This window comes from Garra rufa, chromosome 12 (assembly GCF_049309525.1).
Source record: "Garra rufa chromosome 12, GarRuf1.0, whole genome shotgun sequence".
Taxonomy (NCBI): domain Eukaryota; kingdom Metazoa; phylum Chordata; class Actinopteri; order Cypriniformes; family Cyprinidae; genus Garra; species Garra rufa.
Window position 1 is genome coordinate 24593807 of NC_133372.1, and position 23864 is coordinate 24617670.

Below are 23864 nucleotides of genomic sequence, written 5' to 3' on the forward strand. Positions count from 1 at the left end.
GATAAAAAAAAAAAATGGTTCCCACCAAAAAGCTGTCCTACTGGATGATTCAAATTTGGCATTTCGCCTTTTACTCCTTGCCACCAGCAACATGAATTTTCCCATGAATGGTGACACAACTGATTTTAGGTGGGGAAGTCACTGTGACAAAAGTGAGCTAAGGGTAGTATAGTGTGATTCACAACGTGGGAAAGTATTTGTCTTTGTCTACAGTTTTATACTTACAACAATAACAAGGTGCAGGAACTAGTATTATCTTTTTAATGACCTATGTGAGAAGTAGAGTGTTTGTGTATGTGTGTGTGTGCGTGATATTTTACTGTTTCAAAAATATAAATCTGTTACTTTTTTGGTCTGATCTAGTTACTAAATTTAAAATTTAAATAATGTATTTTAGGCAGAGGCATAAAAAAATGAATGTCAGAGTGATGCAATTGTCCTGATCATAGGCTGCATCTAAAATTACATACTTTTTTGAATAAGTAATTACTTTGCAATAAAAAAAGAGTATATTCTATGTATACTCTTGTAATCTGGGCATATTACGTTTGTAATGTTGTCAGTGTCAAGTTACCAACCAGCATCAGTTGCGTCGCTTCACTGCCATTTATAAATCCTCTCCTGTAGCCTCATTGGATAGTAAAGTATCCATACTTTGTGTTGCACACTTTGTCACATGCTATTTTTTGCCTACTATATAGTAGGGAAGTAGGCGATTTCAGATTTAGCTCATGTGATGAAAACAGTCTCAATAGCTGGGTTTCCATCCAAAGTTTCAAATTTAACGTATGCGCAAAATTGGAATGTTGCAAAATATTTACGAATTAGCACAGTTTATATCCAACAAATCAAAGAGAACTAAATCAGCACTTCCTGATAAACTGCCACTAAATATCACTAAGAAATGTTGAGGAAGCCACTAAATATAGGATGACTGCTGGAGGAATTTATTCGGCAAATGCGTTTAATAAGATGCGCTAATAAAATTACAATCTTATTGATACTTTGATCGGCCCGCTGTAAGGTTATGCTGTCCCATAGCGCAAATTGACAGTGTATGGAGGAATTTATTCAGCAAATGCGTTTCCATCTCCCATTTGTGACATTAACCCTTTTTCGTACAAGTCAAAAATCACCTCAAGTGAGTGTAAAAATTTTTTGCGAATTTAGTTTTTTTTTTTTTTTTTTTCCGAAATTTGGTGTTTTCATCACTAGTTTCTGATGTGATACTTCAAAATGTGCATAAAAAAGGGGTGATGGGAATGTAGCTAATAATATTAAGAAAACCTTATTGATACTTTGATCAATCCACTGTTTGCCCCCATAGCGCAACTTTGCATGACTATTTTGATGCGCATGGAGAAATTCATTGAGCAAATGCATTTCCATCTCCCGGTATTCCCATTAACCCTTTTTCGCACAAGACATTTTTTTTTTCCCTCAAAAATTGCCGTTTACATTATTTGTTTCTACACTGTAAAAAGTTTTCAACAGATTCAACTTAAAAACCTAGGTTCAGCAGCTGCCTTAAGTTACGTTAAATCAGCTTCAAACTACAAGTCATTTTAACTTATTACAATCAAAATGAGTTGATTTAACTTGTGAGTTTAAATGACTTAAGTCGATTTAACTTAACATTTTAAGCCAGCTGCTAAACTTAAGTTTTAAGTTGAAACTGGTGAAAACTTTTTACAGTGTAATGCTACACTTAAAAATGTGCGTAAAAATGCGGTGATGGGAACGTAGATAATATTAAAACAACATTGATCGGTCTGCTGGTTAGTCAGGTTATGCCGATGTGTTTCCATCTCCCATTATTCACATTAACCCTGTCTCCTACAAGCCAAAAACCACCTCAAGCAAAGGTAAAAACTTTTGTTTGTTTGTTTGTTTTTTTCCCAATTTTAAATCACTTTTTCTGCTGTTTAACTGCTGGTTAATCAGGTTATGCCATCCCATAGTGATAAGTCACATGAATTTTTTGATGAACATGGAAGAATTATTCAGCAAATGCATTTCCATTTCCCATTATTCACATTAACCCTTTTTTCAAAAACCACCTTGAGTGAGTGTAAACACCTTTTTGTGAATTAAATGTTTGTTTGTTTGTTTTTTCCAATTTGGCAAGATACTTCAAAATGTTAGGGTTAGGCATAAAAACGGGGTGATGGAAACGTAGCTAATAATATTAAGAAAACCTTATTGATACTTTGATTGGTCCACTGGTCCAAATGGTTTGATATTTAAATAGCTTTATTAACGTCCTGTCTAACTAGGCAGCAAGTATTTCACCCTGTTTGTTCTTAAAAGGTATGATCTGACTTCATGTTTAATGTGACGGGCTCATGTAAACACTGGTGAGTTGCCGGGCAGTTTTGGAGTTGTTCAGAAGCCTCTGTACTCCATGAATTATCACCTCTCAAACACTGCACTGGACACCAGTCCCTCTGACTCATATGGATACCCCCACCATTAGTCACAGCGGGCAATACAGACACATACGCATACGCTTGACCCCTGCACAGAGTGTCCGGCGTGTGTACGTCCCACGCAGTGTACGCTTGACCTCATGTTGAAGACCGTCCTCACCAGCTGCCCCTGACAACTGCTTAGTGCTGTATGCAAGGGCAGGACAGTTATAGGCGTGTGAACTGCCGCACCATGATGCATAAAGGAAGATAAAGGCATGAAGATGAATTAAGGGGGATGATGTACTTAAAGTTGCATGTGCCTCAGTCATTGCCTTATAAACAACTACTTTTAACCCATCTATGCAAGTGCAGATTAACATGGGCTTAACCCTGCAGACCAAGCCAGCAACACTCTGAGCTACACTGTAAAGAGATAATCAGCGCATTAGAGATGTGGGATTGGACACAGGCCACACGGCCCACTGTAGAGACTGACGTAATCACTCGGGCCCTAAATGAGGATGTGTATTTCATATGAAGTAATGGAGATGGAGTGACTAACATTCAGTGTCTGCATTTTAAGAGCAATTAACACTGCAGTGATGTAAGGGTTTCATGTGTCATCTGCAATATCACCTGAACTCACCCAGAGATCATATTAGTAATGTTATTCTGTCATCGCTTGGAGAACAGGGGTGGTAATCCTTACAGAGCTTAGTCCAAGTTTGACCAGTTTGTCCAAATATAAATGTTTATGGTGAAAACGTTATGTACACTACACAAAGTCTTTGCAAACTTTTCATAGACAGCAAAAAAGTGTTCATCAGGTTTTGGACACTTAAATCATAAAAAATGTGCACACGTCTTTGCATTTAATATAAGAAAATAACAAACCAGGTGGCTTCTGTAAATGTGGCTTCTGCTGGAGATTTTCCTCAGGACAAACATTACTTTTTTCACTCGCCCTTGACCTGCAAGACATTCCTAAATATTTAATATTTAATTATGGAAGCTCGTTTCCGACAATGAATAAAAAAATCAAAAAAAGGTATTTGCGACTTTTTATCTCACAGTTCTGACCTTTTTTTCAGTTGTGAGTAAAAAAGTAACAAACCAAGTGTTTTTTTTTTTTTAACTCGGATTTTTGAGAGAAACTTGAAACTAATTTCCCCCTCAAAATTATAGGATATAAACTCACAATTCAGATTTTTTTTCCAGAATTGTGAGATATAAACTCACAATTTTGACTTTTTTTATTTTCTCAAAGTTGTGGGATATAAACTCGCAATTCTTACTTTTTTTCCCCCCCTCAGAATTGTGGGATATAAACTCGCAATTCTTACTTTTTTCTCCAAATTGCAGGCAAATTTTTAAGACAAAAAGGCACTGATATATTTTAAGATCAATCAGTGAAAACAGTGAAACAGCTCAGACTTACATTTTAGTCTAGGCTTAAGCCTAGTCTGTGATATCGGGGGATAGACTTGCAATTCTGCCTGTTTTTTCCCCTCAGAATTGTGGGATATAATTGTGGGATTCTAACTTTTTTTCTCCGAATTGCAGGATGTAGGCCCGATTTCACAGACAGGGCTTAGACTAAACCAGAATTAGGCCATAGTTCAATTAGGACATTTAAGTAATTTTTATAAACATGCTTAAAAAAAACATTACTGTGTGCATCTTGAGACAAAAAGGCACTGATATATTTTAAGATCAATCAGTGAAAATATCTTGCAAGTCTGACTTTTTTTCCTCAAAATTGTGAGATATAAACTCGCAATTGAAAGTTAAAAAGAGTTTCTCAAGAGTCAGACTTTTGAGATATAAACTCACAATTCTGACAAGACTTTTTTTTCTTACAATTGCAAGTTTGTGTCACACAATTATACCTTTTATATATATATATATATATATATATATATATATATATATATATTTTTTTTTTTTTTTTTTTTTTTATTCAGTTGCAGAAATAGGTCACACATGCACTAATAACTGTTAAGTATGTTAAGTAAACTAGCCCTGTAACATAACCTGCTCCGGAGGTTACTGCTATGGCTACTTGCATTCCCTGGAAGTTTAGAACCGAAAGCTGAGTTTATCCTCGTACTTACCCTTAAACTTGCCTGTATGTCACATAACCTGCTTTCTGGAATACCCCCCCTGCAGACTTCAGTTCCAACCCTGCTCCGACACACCTGCCTGTAATTATCAAGTAACCCTGAACACCTTGATTAGCTGGTTCAGGTGTGTTTGATTAGGGTTGGAAATCTGATTTGGGCTGAAATCTGCAGGACAGTAGTGATCCAGGAGCAGGGTATTTAACCCCTGCCCTCAGTGCTTAGAAGCTTCAGAGACCTCTCTACTGGGATCTTGGCACATTTTCACATTAAAAACTTTCAAATGACTGAAGATCTGTGGATTTCAAATTGCCACTGCTTTTTTTTTTTAATTCCACCAAATATTTTAATGATGTTTAAATCTGAAGACTGAACAGGCCCCTATGGAACATTCTGTAGTAGGTATGGATGTATACTTTGGGATGATTGCCCTGCTGGAAAGACCAATGATCATCAGCTTCAGTCCATGCACCAAAGGCATCACAATTTTAGTCAAATTGGCCTGATACTTAAAAGAATCTATAATGTCCTTCACACAGTCACATTTCCACTTTCTGCAACAGCTAAGCATTCCCAATATAAGACTGGTCTACCTCCATGTTTGGCCATAGATATGATGTTCTTCTGCTCATAAGTCTTGCCTTTCTTGCACCAGACATACTGCTGATCCATTTTCAAAAAGTTCCAGCTTGTTCACATCACTCTAAAAACCTTCACACACCATCAAAACTAAATTATACAGTAAGAACCCCACAAATTAGAGGGACATTTATATTACTCATTGAGAAGCATGTCAAGACGGTTTTGTAATACGTGACATTTTCGCAACAGAACTGGGGGAAAAATGTTTGATTCCTATGCACTAGCAAATGTGCATTATGCAGTATGTATGCAGACATGTATGTCTGTGTAGACAGAAATTTTAACATACTGTGTCTTAAGAAAAGAAAAATCTGTGTTTTTGTATTTTTCTGTAGTTTTTATGAGCAATTTGGCATATTAGCATTTTATGTCTTAATTCAGTCACAGGCTGTCTCGAGTTGATAAATGGAACACAACTACGAAAGAGTGCTCTGGGGTTTGCAATTGTTGCATGTTGGGAAAAATGACGTGATTCTGCAACTCCTTGAGAAAATATTTAGAATGCAACTACCTGCTGACACTAGCAGAATAATTCAAATCTTTGTTCATTACCTAAAACTAATTTGTTGACGCATGTTATTGTCTTGGTGAGCACTTGCATACAACAATACCTGCCTTTGATTTACACAGCTGGTCTTTCGTGGGAGTCCCCATCCACCTTTCAGTGGGTATACAGTCTATATATTACACAGAATCAAGTTTCACAACCTTATGTACACAAATCTTATTTCATTTTGAAACAGACATGTAATTGAAGTTCAGTCAGTGAGTCAGATGTGAATTCAGTTACTGCTCTGACAGATTCAACAAGTTCATCCAGTGTAGGATTCATCATTTTGATTCAGACAAGTAGCTGTTGAGTTAAATGATTCATTAAAAGAACTGGCTTGTTTCTGAATTTGGACTACACTTGTTTTTTTTTTTTTGTTTTTTTTTTTTTTTCCCCGCTTACAGCCCTCAAGGTAAACTCAACAGAGAGGCACTTTTCCTTGTATTTATTTGTAATATTATTTTTATCTAATCAGACAAACCAGTCTTAAGTAGCACAAAAATTCATTGTGTGGGTCAAAATTATCAATTTCTTTGTCAAATTTCTGATTAGTAATATCCATAGCTTAAGCAAGAACTTAATTTGGACAACTTTAAAGGCAATTTTTTTCAATATTTTGATTTTATTGAACCCTCAGATTCCAGATTTTCAAATAGTTGTATTTCAGCTAAATATTGTCAAAAAATTGACCCTTATGACTGGTTTTGTGGTCCAGTGTCACATATGCAAATTCATTCAACACCTGGGTAAGGTTGAATTTTGCTATGCACTGAAAGATTCTGGCTGCTAAAATCTTTGTCCAGTTCGAGCACGAGTCTTTAATAACTAGGATTGTATCAGCTGATAATTACATTAAAAGTATTTTCACTTAAGTTGTGGATATGTGGGAATCTGTCACCCCCAATAAACTAAAGCCAAGTACAGCAGAGCGAAACATGTCGTTTAAGTTGGATTCTGTTCAGGAATGGCAAAATGAGGACCCACAATTTGCAGATGTTTGTAAAGTTATCTGCTTGGGTGTGTGCAGTGTATGCTTAACTGCGTGTTGGGTGTGTGTAGGGGGGTTGGTCTAAAATAACTTGCTGCTTTGGCATGTGTGGGGAAAGATATATCAAAGGACATGAGATTGGATGATTGCTGGCTAGTTAGTCTCAAAAAGGATATTAGGCAAATATGCATATAAAAATTTAACAGATTTTTAGTCACATAGGTTGCAGTTGGGTCAGGTTTTGTTTTGATATGGGACTCCCAGTTTTTACAATTCATTCAATTTCAAATAGACAAAATCAAGTCCATGTCCTTCATTTCTTATTTCTGTTGAAATATTTCACGAGTAAACTAAGTTGTGAATGTGAATGTATGTAAACACCACATTATAAAGTTTCCCTTTATGGTGCATTATGGGTGGTGGCGGCATTGGATAGATGAAGGATGACATTTGACTGAGGCTCTCTTTAAAGGTACAAAAGTCCGGCACACCAGATCGTGTTCCCTGGATACCCAGCATCTATTTATTATCCTTCTCCCCTCTGTGACCTCCCCTTTATTTTAAACCTCTGATTCATCTGCAATTCAACCCCTAAAAACCACAAAACGCCTCTAAGTTTACAGCCTCTGGACGATACCGTCAGCAGGCGTAAATGAAGTGAGATTTTTTAGCAATTTCTGTGTGATTTATAGATGTCTTAATTTTTGGAATCCTACGTTGATGGACACACAATAGCAGTTCTAATGTAATTCGACTTATACAATTGGTAGCTAGACAGCAACAAGTTGAGATCAAGAGAACAAACATCTATTTGTTGGTTTTGTTCAATGACAGCAGGAACCTGCCAATTAAAATTAGCCTGTCATGTCACAGGTGCTCGCTCTGCATGTTAGCGGATGAAGGGACGCAGGGCGATAAACTTCTAACATAGAGTTTCAGCCTTATTGACAGGTCAGGAAATCACCGTGGTCACTGAGGGCCATTTGATGTGACATCTTTTTCACCTGGCCTGGTCAAAATAGAACTTAGCGGCTGCTGTGATGCAATCACCACACATGGCCGAAAGCTCCTGGGATTCAGGATAGAAGTCGCAGCCAGCGAATGGACGGCGGAATGTGCTTTTCAGGTTAGTGCTTAGACAGACATCACTGGGGACATGGACTAGAAATGGAATGGGTGGGGGTTGTTGCTTAATATCTATATCTTAGCAACTGAAGGGCTATGATACCATGTCCAGTTGTTGTCAGGGATTGGTCAGCATGTTGGCATTGACGCCGCCCCTTTGCTTGTGGGCTGTAGAAAGATTAAACCAAAATTAAAACATCCTCCACACTTGATTCACTCCTGTGCACTTGACCTTCTAGCACTTTAATCTGCCTCACTGTTTCTTTTTGTTTATGTTTTTCATGTTTTCCGTTTATTTATAACTCCAGATCTGCTGTAATACATGTGCTTGGGCCACTTGCCGATAACCTTGACGACCTCAGTAAAGACCCCAGTCTGGCAGTATGACCTCTCCTTATGCAGCAGTGCAGTTCTGCCCAGAGCGAGCCTTTCAACGGTAAGACGGGAGTTACTGTTTGTGCCAGTTCTGAAAAGCCATATGTAAGGTCACCTAGGTTTATCTTGACCACTCACTTGGGCATGCACACATGGTGCTTGTGGTTTTATTTAGTTGCTTCATTTGTAAATAGATGTAAGCACATATCGCAAAGCAGCTCACGCCTGTTTCTATGATTCAAGACAGTGTGTTTGTTCTTATTCTCCTCATTAAAGAGTTTCTGTCTGGAGGTGCTAACAGTTGTGTCTGGTTCTCCAGCTGCTGCCTGGCTATGATATTTATAGGTGTGGTGTTCTTATGGCATTTTGTGCAGTTTAAGGTGTACTGTCTGGATACTTGATCCTCAGCCTGCTTGTTTGTTAGCTCCTCACGCACTTGCTACTGGACATTTGTTTTTGTTGATCTGAACAGAGTTCAACTCTAAATTAAGCTATATTAATAGCAAGGGATTCAGTTTTCATGCTTGTATTGTTAATGATATTCTAATGTAGTATTTAGTTTCAAGAGTGTTGGCACCTCTTTGAAAAAGCAATTGAAATAGTAGTTTGATTAACTACATGCATTTTAAACACAAGCTTTCGTTAGTTGCTCTGAATATAAGTCTCTCAGCTAATAAATTATGGTAAAACAGGTTCTATCAAATTAATTTGAGATGAGAATTGTTTTCTTTAAGTAATTTAGTATGTTGAATTGCTTTTAATCATCAAGTCAGGTTATTAAGTTATTCTGGTCTGTAAAAGTCTTTAAAAAATGCATTGTTTAAAAGGTTAACACGTACATTTCTGATGACACCTGTGCAATTGGTATAGCCATGAAAATTTGTGACCCTGGACCACAAAAGCAGTCATAAGTCGCACTGGGTTTTTTGTTGCAATAGCCAACAGTACATTGTATGGGTCAGAATTGTCGATTTTTATTTTATGCCAAAAATCATTTGGATATTAAGTAAAGATCATGTTCCATGAAGATATTTTGTACATTTCCTACCATAAATATATCAAAACTTAATTTTTGATTAATAATATGCATCGCTAAGAACTTCATTTGAACAACTTTTCTCAAAACTCTCAACATTTAGATTTTTTGCACCCTCAGATTTCAGATTATTCATAGTTGTAGAATAGTTGTATCTCGGTCCAATATTATCCTATCCTAACAACCATACATCAATGTATTTGTTATTTAGTCAGGTTTCAGATGATGTATAAATCTCAATTTAAAAAAAAATTGACCCTTATGATATGACTGGTTTTGTGGTCCAGGGTCACATCTGCTGTCTTTTCAAATTTGCAGGTTGCTCAAGAAAAGATGCAATTAATTTGAGGCATTTCTCATATGAGGAAAGTGGTCACAAAGAAACCTGTCGCTACGCATTATTTATTAGCCTTTCAGCTAAATTACATTTTAAAAAATTATAATAATTCATATATTATATATATGAACCATAAATATAAGGTGCATTGATATATAATAAACTGTGTAAATATGTAAAATTTAAAATGTGAGAAGCACACAGTTCAACATTTTGATTAAAATACACCTTAATTATGTTTTTTGACCCTTGCCTGTATGCTAGTGTGATTTTTACAGTGTTTGTTTACCTAACAGCTAAGGCAAAAAATGATAATGTTGGAATTTACTTAAAGATAAAATTCACCTGTTCTATGGTAAAGTTTTAAATCCTCATACAAAACCACTGTTAGAGAAGACATACATGAGTGTAGTTGATGCAAAGCCGTATCGTTATTGTAATATATCCCTTTGTGACTTCAAGCGTCCTCACTTACCACTATGTTGTTAGATCTTAGCCTATGAGCGCATGTGGGTATACCTGCAGAGACAGTTGTTTTTGTGACTAATCCAGCTGCTATCAGTATGTCTAATCTACACCACAAAATAGAAGAAACAGACGTGTAAAGAGTAAAAATAACATCATCTAAGGTTCTCAAAATAAAATGTACACACATTTCCTTTGAAGTCAAGTTCTCAGAATCTCTTTTTTTTTTTAACCCAAATCCTACAAAATTAGACCTTAGAAAGAGAAATAATCAAGTGGGTGAAATGAGTAGTTGTCAAATATGTAAATCATACTGTTTACTCTGATATGTTTGTATTGCATCTGTTCTGTTAGGAAAAAGCATACGTCATATATTTACCTTCTGCTTTAACTCATTAATAGTGCTATTTGAACACAGCAGATTGTGTATTCCTTACAACCGATGGTTTTATAATTTAAAAATGGATTAAAATCGTAATATTTTTGCAGGAATTATTCAGTACGTTTGACATTTTATAAATGAGTGCAGAGTGGAATAAGTCCATACCAAATTGTATAACTTTGGGACAGTTCAGTCCTTTGCCATGTTCAATAGATTTTGGAGCCATTCACAGTGAAAGCACACATCTAAATGGAGAAACCAAAAAAAAAAAAAAAGTAATGGGCCCCACTATTCTTTTGTCTGAGCCACCATGTCCATCCTGCAGCCACGGGTTTGAGGGATGAGGGAAGGGTCGGCAGATCTCTTTGAACGTTCCCTGGCCTCTGATTAATGAAGATAGTGGAGAAGCCCCTCTCACTTGTCTCCCCAGATTGCAGGGCTCTGTTTGTTTTGATTGCATTTTCATCGCTGGATGTGCCCAACCTGTCAGGAGACAATGGGCGGCCCTGTTAAGCTGCGACTTTTGACCCCGTCCTGTCTGCGAGGGGCCTGGTCTGTGTTTAAGTGGACGCAGTGCAGCCTCTCCCTCAGGCAGAATGCATAACTCCCCCAGTAACCAGACACCCACCCACAGCTTCCAAAGAAGCTACCACTAGAGATGAAACCCACCCTACACAAACCCACAATGAAAATCTACAGTTGACTGTTGTCTCTGAGAGGTTTATGCCATTTTTAGAGGAATCAAAAACTGTTAAGTTAAGCCTTTGTCACGAATTTTATAACCAGGAAAGGAAGCATGATTTCTTGGCTGAATTAGAGGATGACTGATTTGAGATAATGACAGATGTGGCAGCCACGGCGCTAAAACAGAATTCAGAGGAAATCTGAGCGTGTTTAGGCTTTAGTCTTAAATTGACTTGAGAATGACAGTTTTCCTTTGCCGCATGACTCTAGGGTTACTCACTGACAGGTTGCACCATTTGTTTTTATCAGGCTTTATGAGTGCTATTATGTTTGATCCAATTAATAAGTGACCATAAATTATCTGGATGTTTAATTGATGAAACTTCAGCTGATAATGGACTGCTCGTAAACTTCACCTGTCATTTCCATGGGTGTAAATCAAATCTGGATATTTCCATGCATGGCTGCTGCACCTTTTGTGGGACCATGATGTCATTCCTGGCTGAAAATCTCTGTCAACCATATTGTATTTCTATCTGCCTTCTAACTTCCGTTCGTCCTTCGTTTTCTGACCTTCTGCCGAGTTTGCATCCTCACTGGACTTTAATTGGATAATTCCCCTGGCACAGGTTTGATGACGACGATGACGAAGATGATGATGATGTCATGACACCAGGGCTGTCAACCTAGCTCTCAGTTCTCAGCCAGGGATCTGAAACATGTCCTGTCGCAATGTGTGACCTGAGACAGCGGCCACTCAGCACCTGCTGGAGACCTATATAGTCCTCATGCCCTCACCAACCTGTAATGTTGACAATATTAAATGCAATAACATATCAATGAGAGACAGAGAGAGACATGTAATCCCTATACAGAGAGCTGCTGGACCTTGTGTAAGTTATTAACCACTAAATTCTCTGACATGAGAGAAGTAGGATCTTGTTTTGTGGTTTTGTTGTGGGTGATAGCAAAAGCTAAATCTAAGCGTACTGTCAATTGTAGAGCCATTTAGCACTCTCAGAGAACTATAAATGAACCGGTCTTCCATGATATGTGATATAGATGGCACATCCCTATGACATAAACACTTTGCTTATGTTGCTTCCGCTGGTTTATTGACCGTCACTTCTTACACAGTTGTTTATGAGCTTTTTAGACATAATTAAAGAACTTGGAAAATTCACTGAAGTGGAATTGTGACCTGTGTTGGCATTCAAATACCTTTAAAATGATATCACTTGTTGGAATCAGACAAAAAATGAATGAGCTACAGCTGTTTGAAAGCAATAGAGTCAGCAGTTGATTTTGAGAAAAATCAAGTTAAAGTTTTCTGAAGATTCCAAAGCAAAATCACCAAGCAACGTTGCATATTTTCCTCCAATTCTTTTCCTAATAACAATTACTATATTATTAATCACAATATAGCTATCTTTATTTTATCTTTGTTATTAAAAAAAAACAAAGATGCAAATAAAATTTTCTGTGTTTGATTAACATTGAGACAGATCTATATTAATTCTAATATCACAGTTATGTGCTTTAGTTCTGCCCTTGACTACAGATTTTTCTGGTCGACTAGTAGTCATTCAGTTTAAGCATTAGTCGACTATTAGTCGCACGTTTATTAATAAACCATATGAATCATAATAATGAATAAATAAATTTAATTGTCTACATAGCCCAATAAGCGCTCAAGCGCACACAAAAAGACCTTGCCACAGAGCACTGGCAGATATAATAATTACCCAGCAAGCAATTTTTGGTCTAAAAGACGTCTATTAGCCGTGAAAACACAGCCCAGACGTCTAGGCTAAAACAAGTTTGTATTTGGGCTGTCAGTGAAAATTTAATAGACGTCTAAACATATCCCAATATTAGACTAGTCATCAATTTAAAAAAATTAAAAAATTAAACCAAAAAACCTTGTAAACGTTGCTGAGTTTGCTTACAGGATGGAATATCATACATCTAACTAGTTATTTTGCCAAAAAAATGGCATGCAACCAAATTCAAGGTTATTTGGGCTGGAAGTGGGTTACACATAGCCGGACTATATCGGGTTTATAGTTAACCCAGACGGTGAAATGACGACTATTGCTTGCTGGGTATGAATATATCAGGGAAAACAGCAAGGAGACTGCATTAATGTTTTAATAATTTCTTCATAAACTAGTGCTTTCTTTGTTTTCAGTTTAAGAGTGACTCTCGTCGTCTCCGCAGTAGTGGATGAGCCTGTTGTGGATATTTGTTTTCTATTTGAATTGGTTAATTAAAAAGTAGACATTTTCACACTATTTTTCATGTCTGTAAGGCAAGTATACACCGTGTACACGTTTCACGCTCAAGTTCACAGAAAGCGAGACTGCAGAAAGCGCATTTATTTTGCTTTAATTATTTTACAAAAGCACAATGTTTCATTGTTTTTCTGAGTGCACACTAATAAACCTAGAGTCTTTACAGATTCGAAATATGTATTAAGCTTATCTGTATGACCAAAATGAAGGAGTATTTTAAGAGCAAGATCATTCTGTTTTCATCAGCATGGGTTCAAAAATCATATTTATCTGGTTTAGACTCATGTCATTTAGAATTTGATATGAATATTCACAAAGCCTGAATGCTGCGCTTTGCAACAACAGACCTACAACTTGTGGTGAGAAGCAGCAGCAGTCATCCAGTAGTGGGCATTGGAATAGGTACTCCTCAGAAAATGTAGAAATAAAGGTAATTTTAGATGTTTATTTACTACTTGGAGCATTAGGATCGCTAGAAGAGGGCTTAACTAATTTTTGTGAAAACCTCATTTTTCACTTATTTTGCCTGTAGCTCTCAGACAGTGTGCATTCTGACTCATTTTTTCAGCACAGGTCACAATTGTTATTTTATTTTGAATGGTATTTCTTTCATAATCTCTATTAGAATTAATCTTTAAAAACACATGCCTCTCTTTTTAATATCCAGATGCATTGACATATGTTGCTTTTGTAACTTTGTAACATACATCTATAAAATAAAATAACAAGCAATCAATCTTAGTGTTGTACCCAGTTTTGTTTATCTCTTCAAATTGACATCCAATAAATAAGTACTCGTTGTTCTCCATAGCGCTATTCTCTTTGATTGTACTGGTAATGGTTGACTGATTCATTAATACAACTAACTGTATGAATGGCTGTCAGTAAGTTAGGCCTCAGCTTTTGTTTGTGTTTGCTTACTTCCTTAATAGCCCTTTAGATTGTTCATGTTCACAGTGTAAAATGCATTGGGGTTTAGATTTGTATCTTACAATGAGAGGTAGGAATGCTGAGGTATGGACCTGTGGACACACCATGACAATTGACGCATTGGGCTTGGCATTTGTGCGTCTTCCAGTGTGCCAAATGACAATATCTATGAGGCTTTAAGTAAACATTGGGGTTGAAAAAGCTTTTATCCCCAGTGACAGGCCTGGCAGCACACCGTTGTCCCAGTAATTCAACTCTAGCATTCACTTCGTGCCACACCTCTTCAGCTGAACAAGGACAAAAAGAGTATATATGCTGCTTTTCTTCTGGAGAGCTGTGTTTGGGGAACCCAGGGAAAGAAAATGGAAGAGAGGAATTTTTCACGGTATTGAAGCTGAATTCCAAATGCGTCTTTTGCACCTCCCATTTTCCTCCTTTAGGAAATGGGTGTAGTTTTAATTGGTTTTATTACATTGTACAAAGTGAACATGCATTTTTTTTTCGCTTAAAGGGATTGTTCACCCAAAAATGAAAATTCTGTTCATAAATTAGCCTCATGTTGTTCCAAACCTGCTTGCATTTCTTTCTTCTGCACAGATGTTTAGAAGAACATTGGGGTTAAACCCATTGACCCCAGTTGTTTCCAAAAAAAAAAAAAAAATGCATGCAGGGCTATTACGTGATTTACTCGCCCTCTAAACCAGTATGAATTTCTTAAACACAAAAATATATATTTTGAATAGATATTTTGAAGAATGTGCATGTTTTTTAAGGGTGCTGAAACCCTATTGTAATTGTTAGAGTTGCCAAAGATCTGCAATCTCCACGTAAAACTGATCGGGCAGACCAAACCGTAAGTCGTAGAGACTTGAAACTTTACAGGATGGTAGTGCTCCCACCGACTACAATGTCACCAAGGCTTGTCACTACAGCGATCAAAAGTGCAAAATTGATCATAACTCCTTAACTGTTTGTCGCAAACTCAAGTGTCTTATGTCGTTAGAATTCTTGGCTTATGCTGGATAAAACGCATTCATCTGTTCCATTCATGGGGATTAGGGCGATATTGCATTTTTCAAGGGCGTAAACGATTGTATATTGCATGTTTTTTACACACACGCACAATATTTTGCATCCTACAATAGACCCCCTTGTTCCGAACAACTCTAGAACCACTGCTGTCAATCAAACCATTAGTTGAATGCTTAAGAAGATGTGAAAAAACAGACTTAGCGAGGACTAGTTAAACTAAAAGAAAAAAAACTGCAGGACAATTCTCTGGACACTCTAGGTCAATAATAACCAATAAAATATATATTTTTTTTTAAAGTTGAAATGTACCTTTAGGGAAGCTAACAGAAAAGGAGCCTGTCCAAATATACTGAAAAGCCTATAAAGCCTAACGAAAACTCAAAGCTTCACGAAACCTGGTGAGCACATGTGACAGGTGATTCTAAACAAGCATGCAATGATTTATGGAGAACGGACCACAGCTCCCACTATAACAGTCATTAATGTTAAAAAACCATTGTATTTCTATGGCAAATTACCTGTATTTACCCACATTCTACTAAATATATTCTTTTGTACGCAACGAAGAGACTCATACAGGTTTGTAACAACACGGGGTGAGTAAATGACGACAATTTTCATTTTTGGATGAAATATCCAACTAAACTCAATAGATTATAAATAAATAATTTATAATCTTTAATACATTTTTCACCTAAAAATGCAAATTGATTAGATTTTGTTTTGCATACTGTGGAAGTAAATGTGGACATTTTTATTTTATTTTATTTTATTTTATTCAACAGAAGAAAACTCATACAGATTTGGCACAACTTTAGGGCGAGTAAATGAGAACATAGTTTTCATTTTTGGGTGAACTTTCCCTTTGAATACTATAAACTGAAGTTTATCTTCAAAGGCTGGCATGGAAGTGTCACTTTACAGTGATATCAAAGACTAGTGTTGCTTTGTGTATCTGTCTAGGATACAGTAATCTGACATCCTTCGACCTTAAAGCATTCAGCATTTATTAGGCATGCCTGCATAGCTTAGTATATTAATATCTCTCCACCTCACAGAATGTAGGGGAATTCCGGCCCCACACCCGAGTGCCAACGTTAGATTATGGGTTGACACCCCAACTCCCAGACGCTCACACACACACACATACATACATTTACTACCTTCAACCCCCATCCACAGCCAAGCCCAGTTCAGCCGCACACATTCCGAATGCTGCATAGCGGTGGTGTTGCTATCATATAGACAGCGAGGGGGAATTCCGCTCTGCTTGGTCGTCAGCGTGTGCTGCTGCTCAGCAGGAACAATGAGACGCTGGGCTCTGGCTTGGTGTCATATTTCAGATGGAGAGGGTCATCGTGTTTTCACTGACAGTCTTATTCTCTCTGCTGCTCCTAAATGTCATGTTAACACTGGTTATTGGTGTTGAATTAGACAGGAGCAGAAAATGGCTTTTGTGGGGGGAGAGGCAATTAAGAATGGGTTGTGTTTTTTACATTCCGAAAGAGTGCAGTGCCTTCTTTCCACTATTAACGCAGTAATGAATACTGTATCAGTTTACTAAATAGATTGGAGTTCAAGTCGGTTGTTACTGTAATTGGCGGTGATTGCAATGCACATCACTATTACTGTTTCTCATAGTCGGGGTAAGAGTTTTTTATAATTCATCCTACAGCTCTGGTGTCAAAGACATGGATAATTTTTTTTGTTTTTTTTTAGTCTTAAAGGAGTACTATATATAATATATGTGACTATTGGCCATAAAACCTTAAGTAGGGCGGGTATATAACAGCCAAACAATTGTCAAAATTGTCAAATCATTTGGATATTAAGTAAAGATCATGTTTTATGAAGACATTTTGTAGATTTTCTACCATAAATATGTCAAAACTTATTTTTTGATTAGTAATATGCATTGCTAAGAACTTCAGTTGGACAACTTTAAAGGCGATTTTCTCAATATTTAGATTTTTTTGCAACCTCAGATTCAAATAGTTGTATCTGAGCCAAATATTATCCTATCCTAGCAAACCATACATCAATGGAAAGTATATTTATATTAAAATTTAGGAAAATTGAACCTTATGACTTTGTGGTACAGGGTCACACAGTAAATATATAGTGACAAAAATATAGACTTAGGTTAGACTCTTAAGCCAGTATGCAGGGTTATTATAGTTAACTACAAGTATAACTAAAATAACTAAACTATTATTAAACAATTTATTTAAGCTAATTGCCAAGGCAACATTTCTCTTCTCATTTTTTAATTGTAACATGATACATGAAACCTACAATAAAAAAATGAACAAAAATGTTTAGACAATATTTATAACCATTAAACTAACAATTTGCGAAAACATTAACTATTAAAAATGACATACAAACATATTAAAATTAGATATGAAAATTGAGAATATTAAAGTTAATTCTAAATAATAATAAAAAAAAACTAGGACAGTATCTCAGTGATACTAAAATAACATGGCCAGTAAGTAACTACCTGAAGCTACTATCTAAAATTAATTCCTCTAGCAAAAACCTGGCAACACCCTTAGAAACCATTCAGAAAACCATAGCAGAGGTATATTAACACCCTGGAAACCACCCACAACACCCTCCGAAACCTTTGAAGTGACTTTTGCATGGTAACACCTTTCTTCAGTTCATTTGTTTCCAATACAATACTTGCGATTTTGGAAATTTGGTAACACTTTACTATAAGGTTCATTAGTTAACTACATTAGTTAACATTTTAGCATAATGCATTAAAGCAAAAAAATCACAAATAGTTTGTTAGCATACGTTATTGTGCTGTGAACTAACATACTGTTTTTATTAACTAACATTAATAAAGATGATTAAATACTGTAATAAATGCGTTGTTCATTCATGTTAGTTAATACATTACAACAAGGTGTCATTTGTTAACATTAAAGTGTTACTTGACATTTATCAAAATACAGTTTTTTTTCTCTTCACCTGAGAAACAATGGTAACACTTTGTCACCTTAGAATTATAAGGTTCTATCTGCATTCTGAGCATTTTGAGATATTGAGCTTCAAAGTTTTTTGCGTTCCTTAGACTTCTGTAGATAGAACCATTTTTGTTTTCTAAAAAAAGGCCCAAAATGTACATAGCTTACAAAAGAAACATTAAATAATGTAAATAAGTTGTCACATAATAAGAATATGTGAATAACTCAATTTTGACAAAAATGTCAGATAGAACCTTATAATTCTAAGGTGACGATTAGTTAATGTTAGTTAATTAATGTATTAACTGACACAAACAAACAATGAACAATACATTACCGTGTTTATTAAGCTTTCTTAATGTTAGTCAATTAAATACTGTTGTCCATTCCATTCATGTTGATTCACAGTGAATTAACTAATGTTAACAAGCACTACATTTAATTTAAATAATGTATTAGTAAATGTTGAAGTTAACATTAAGGTTATTAAATGCTGTAGAAGTATTGTTCATAGTAATGAGTAATGAATCTTATTGTAAAGTTTTACTGAAACATTTACATCACATTGTAATTAATCCTAGTGTATTAGGACACAATTGTTTAACCTAAATTTTGTTTCTGTCTCTTCAGATTGAGAGAACCAGCAGCAGCCTGTCTCTCATGGGCTGAAGGTTCTTTCCTGGCCTCCATGTCACAGGGCCAGGGATCTCAGAGTACAGATATCCTCGGACAAGACGTCCTCAATCAGCTGCTGGAGATGCTGGACCAGTGAGTTCTGAAGTATCTTACAAATTCACTCATATGTGACCCAGGACCACAAAATGAATACATTTTAAGTTTTGACATTAATAAATAAGCTTTCCATTGATGTATGGTTTATGATAGGAAATTATTTGGCCACAATACAACAATTTGAAAATCTGGAATCTGAGGGTGCAAAAAAATCAAAATATTGAGAAAATCGTCTTTAAAGTTATCCGTATGAAGTTCTTAGCAATGCATATTACTAATCAAAAGTTTACTTTGGTATATGTATGGTAGGAAATGTACAAAATATCTTCATGGAACATGATCTTTGTGTAATTTCCAAATGATTTATGGCATAAAAGAAAAATAAATCATTATATTACAAATATACTCGTGCTACTTATGACTGGTTTTGTGGTCCAGGGTCACATATTTTAATAAATATTTGAATAAACCTAATAAACTATTTAAAAAAAAGAAAAAAAAAAAAGAAAATACAACTTCAGTCTTTCTACTTTCATATTAAATTCAATTTGTTGCTGTTTCTATGTAACTATTTGTGAAATTTACTATCAACTTAAAGGAGTAGTTCACTTTCAGAACAAAAATTTACAGATAATGTACTCATCTCTTGTCATCCAAGATGTTCATGTCTTTCTTTGTCCAGTTTTAAAGAAATTATGTTTTTTGAGGAAAACATTTCAGGATTTTCTCCATATAATGGACTTCTATGGTGTGCCTCAGTTTGAACTTCCAAAATGCAGTTTCAAAGGCTCTAAATGATCCCAGCCGAGGAAGAAGGGTCTTATCTTGTGAAACGGTTATTTTCTAAAAACATTTACAATTTATATACTTTGTAATCTCTACACAGAGTACACACAGAGCTAGACAAGATGAGCATTTGAGGTTAAAAAGTAGGGAATGGGATGCACCGATACGAATCGGCCGATCATGCTTGCGCGTTTTGTCGGATCGGTGCATCCCTATTAAAAAGTATATCACTTGTAATTTTTTTTTAATAAAATAACTGATCGTTTTGCTAGATAAGACCCTTCTTTCCTCGGCTGTGGTCGTTTAGAGCCATTTAAAGCTGCATTTTGGAAGTTCAAACTCAGGGGCACTATAGAAGTCCATTATACGGAGAGAAATCCTGAAATGTTCTCCTCAAAAAACACAATTTCCTTACGACTGAAAAAAGAAAGACATGAACATCTTGGATGACAAGGGGGTGAGTAAATTATCTGTACATTTTTGTTCTGAAAGTGAACTACTCCTTTAAGAATAAAAGTTGTTTCACCACCATTAATCAGTGTACAAGTACAGTACAAGTACAGTCAAACACTTATTGGATGACATTTTATTTAAAGCTGCAGTCCGTAACTTTTTTTGTTTAGAATTGATTAAATTTATATAATAAGAAAGTACATCATAAATCCATTTTCCATACTGTGTTTTTGGCTTATTCTAATTCACTATGGTACACCTATAAGAAGTTTTTATAATCAGACTAGTTCTAGTAGGAACCGCTGTGGAGTAGCCCAGTACCTGCGTATTTCGCCATAGTTCTTTCACAAGACGTATTCAGTTGTGTTAATTAACCACTACTGCAGCTTTAACAAAAGTTTTAAATTATTTTACTTTATCTGCTTAGTTTTGTTTATTTACACTTACGTATTTTTCCTCTTACTGTTTTAAATCAAGTTACTGGTTTCTGTTCTAGGTCTGCGCTACATTCAATGCAGCCTATCGAGCTCAACTTTTCTGAGGGCTCTACAGTCGGCTCAGCATCCAATACCATACAGATTAGTATGGACTGCATCACGATGCGTGGGCATGAGGAGCCCCTCACAGTGAGTACCTTATTTCACTAAACATATCTCAAACTGCTTTTCATACATTTTCACATTTAAAACCTGCAATAACAATTTCAGATATTGCAGTGACATTTAGATCTGAGACGTTACTGTGGTACTGTTCTTGACACATTTCAAGATAGCAGATTATGCAAAATGCAACTTCTGATCTTCTTGAACACGTAATCAAATATTAATTTCAGTTAGGTTTCATCTTTTTTTAAAAAGGAAGAGCCAAAGCACATTGCTGATAACTGGTTATTGATTCAGATTATCTCCCAAAAAACAGTATGTACCTCTTGTGTAATGTAATGTAATGTTGATGCCGGAGTATTCATATTAACTACATTAGTTAACATGAACTAAGAATGAACAATACTACTACAGCATTTATTAATCTTGGTTAATTTCAGCATTTACTGATGCATTATTAAAACCACTAGTTGTTTGTTAACATTAGTCAATGCACTGTTAACTAACATGAACAATGATCTGTATTCATTAACTAACATTAACAAAAAAAATTATAAATAGTGTAATAAAGGTGTTGTTCATTGTTCATTCATGTTAGTTAATACATTTGCAAATATGACACCTTATTGTAAAGTGTTACCAAATATTTCCTAATCTTCTCAATAGCTTGTTTTCCTACTACTTGCAGTTTTACGAGTATTTAATTGTTGAATACTGTCAAAATCCCCCGCAAAGTTTAAAGCAAATGTACATGGGGATTTTTTTTAAACCTCCCACTGAATGGTCTCAGACTGGCTGTTTTTTTGATGCTAGCAGTAGATAACTCTATTTTTAATACAATAAGAACCATTCAAATTTTGACATATTTTTGTCCAATTGTTTTAACACCTTTTTGATTTTCCTTTGTCTAATTTACTTTTAAATATTAAACAGCATCAACATTTCTGAACATGTATGAAATTTATAAGCAAAGTACCACAATTACTTTATCGCTTATGAAACTTAGTTTTGTTTAGAGCGATCGCTCAAGTGAATAATTTCAGTAGTGGGGAATTTAGTGGTAAGCCCCAGCAAAAACAGTTAACTGTGGGGGTGTTACTGTTTGTTGGGGGTGTTGATGGGTTTTCCCTGGTCAATCTGGAATCTAGTTTTGCAAGCAACAAAATGAAAAGGTATGTCCAGGTCCGGATGAACAGGCTAAATATAAAGTCGTGATGACGATAGCCTTGCTTTTCTACAATGGAATCTTTCTGAAGGGCTTCAGATGTATCATTGTGTCATGCAAGAGAAAGATTCATAAAAACCTAAAGGACTGAAGTGGATCAATGAATTATGAAGATGGAGATTTACAACAATACTACACAACAGATAGTATCTTCCTTGGTGTAAGTACTTGAACAGCATGCAAGTTTGTTTGTAAAAAAATAGTTCTTGTGATATAACACTGTTTAACAACAGTTTAAAGTTGATGTAGGTCGTGCAAAATCTGTTTCTCCCTTAGGCAGAATCTATCAGCACGTTTAGTTCTAGCATTGTGTTTATACACAACAGAAGAGCAATGAAAAGTTTGACATTAAATATATGACCTGTAGCTGACGCTGAGGCCTAGGTTTTCTCTGGGCGCGCAGGAGAATTAGGTGGTTGTGGCTCCCCTCCCAGCCGAGGAATGCAGTTGTCCGGTAGTAAAGATGAGGAAAAAAGGGAGAGACTGAGCAACGCTTTACTTCTCTGGCCCTGAGGGATTATCTTTTCTCTTGATCTGGTGATTAATACCCCCCATACAACACCACCCGCCCCCATCTTCTTCGCAGTAAAGATCGGGCGTGGTGCGCAGAATGGCATGCTAATACTCCGTCCCTTGCCAGCTAGCATTCGTGTTGATCGAAATCCTGGAAACTGTGGCCACCTGCCAATCGTTTGCTCCTGTGATGCTCATTAAACTTTGAAGAACAAATTTGAATGGGTATGGTTGCCATCCTATTAAAGCAATAGCTCACCTAAAAGCAATAGCTCATCTTTTTTGGTACTTATATGTACCAAAAAGTACCAAGACTGAATTTTCCTTTTTGCTAAACTGCTGATCTCCTAATAACCAGCTTATGAGTGATCGGTGAACTCCTTTACCAAAAGAAAGAGAATTAAGAAAAAGGTTTGCCGCCTTCGTTAATTACTGGATGATGTGCGCTGTTTGGCGCCCTCAGGGTCCTCAGTGTTTGTATTGTGCAGGGGTGTTGTGTTTTAATCTGAAATTGCGCTTTCTTGGGTAGGTGTGCTTTCTCTGTAGCTGCAGGGCAACAATTTAGAGCAGCACCTGCCGCTGTGACTGACTGAGGCTTGCGTCCTATTCTGTCTGTGTGAGATCGGGGTTGGGGGAGGAGAAAGAGAGGTGTGGAGTCAGGTAGAATGGAGGAATGTGGCAGAGGAAAGATTGTGTCCTGACATCAAACAGCTCAGCTGATAGCGTGGTTAGAAGGAGCAGGTAAATTTGATGAAGTCACAAATTTCAGTCTGGTGTAGCCTGATCTAAAGTAATGATTCTATAACAGGGGTACGTATAAAATGCAGTTTAAAAGTTTTTTTTTTTTTGTATGTATGCAGCCTTATATAATTTTGTGTGGATAAAACCAACCCATATTAAGACTCCAGACAGAGGTGGATTTAAGCCCCACGGCTTTGCTTGTATCACTCACACATTTCCACAGCAGTACAATGCACCGCCGCTGTTTTACATTTTCTTTTCCTCCCATCAAAACCAGTATCAAATATAATGAAGCGACACAATTACCGAATTCATACTCTGCAAACCGTTTAATTTAAAAATAGGTACTGACAGACTGATGAGACAAAACGGCTGTCCGTTGAGTACATTTTTTAATTTGGGTGTTGCTGAGCAGCAAGAATTCCGCATAATATGTCGCTTGAATGCATTTGAAGGTGGTGAG

At 36.2% G+C, this 23864-nt stretch overlaps 1 protein-coding gene across 1 annotated transcript in view; it reads left to right on the forward strand.

Annotated features, from left to right (window-relative positions):
- Positions 1 to 8140: 8140 nt before the first annotated feature.
- Positions 8141 to 23864, forward strand: part of tp63 (tumor protein p63) — a 50117-nt gene continuing 34393 nt past the window's right edge. Inside the window, exons 1-3 of the mRNA XM_073852132.1 lie at positions 8141 to 8272; positions 18980 to 19117; positions 20817 to 20946. Coding sequence (XP_073708233.1) covers positions 8220 to 8272; positions 18980 to 19117; positions 20817 to 20946 — 321 coding nt within the window. The 5' untranslated portion in view covers positions 8141 to 8219. The remainder of the gene's footprint in view (positions 8273 to 18979; positions 19118 to 20816; positions 20947 to 23864) is intronic.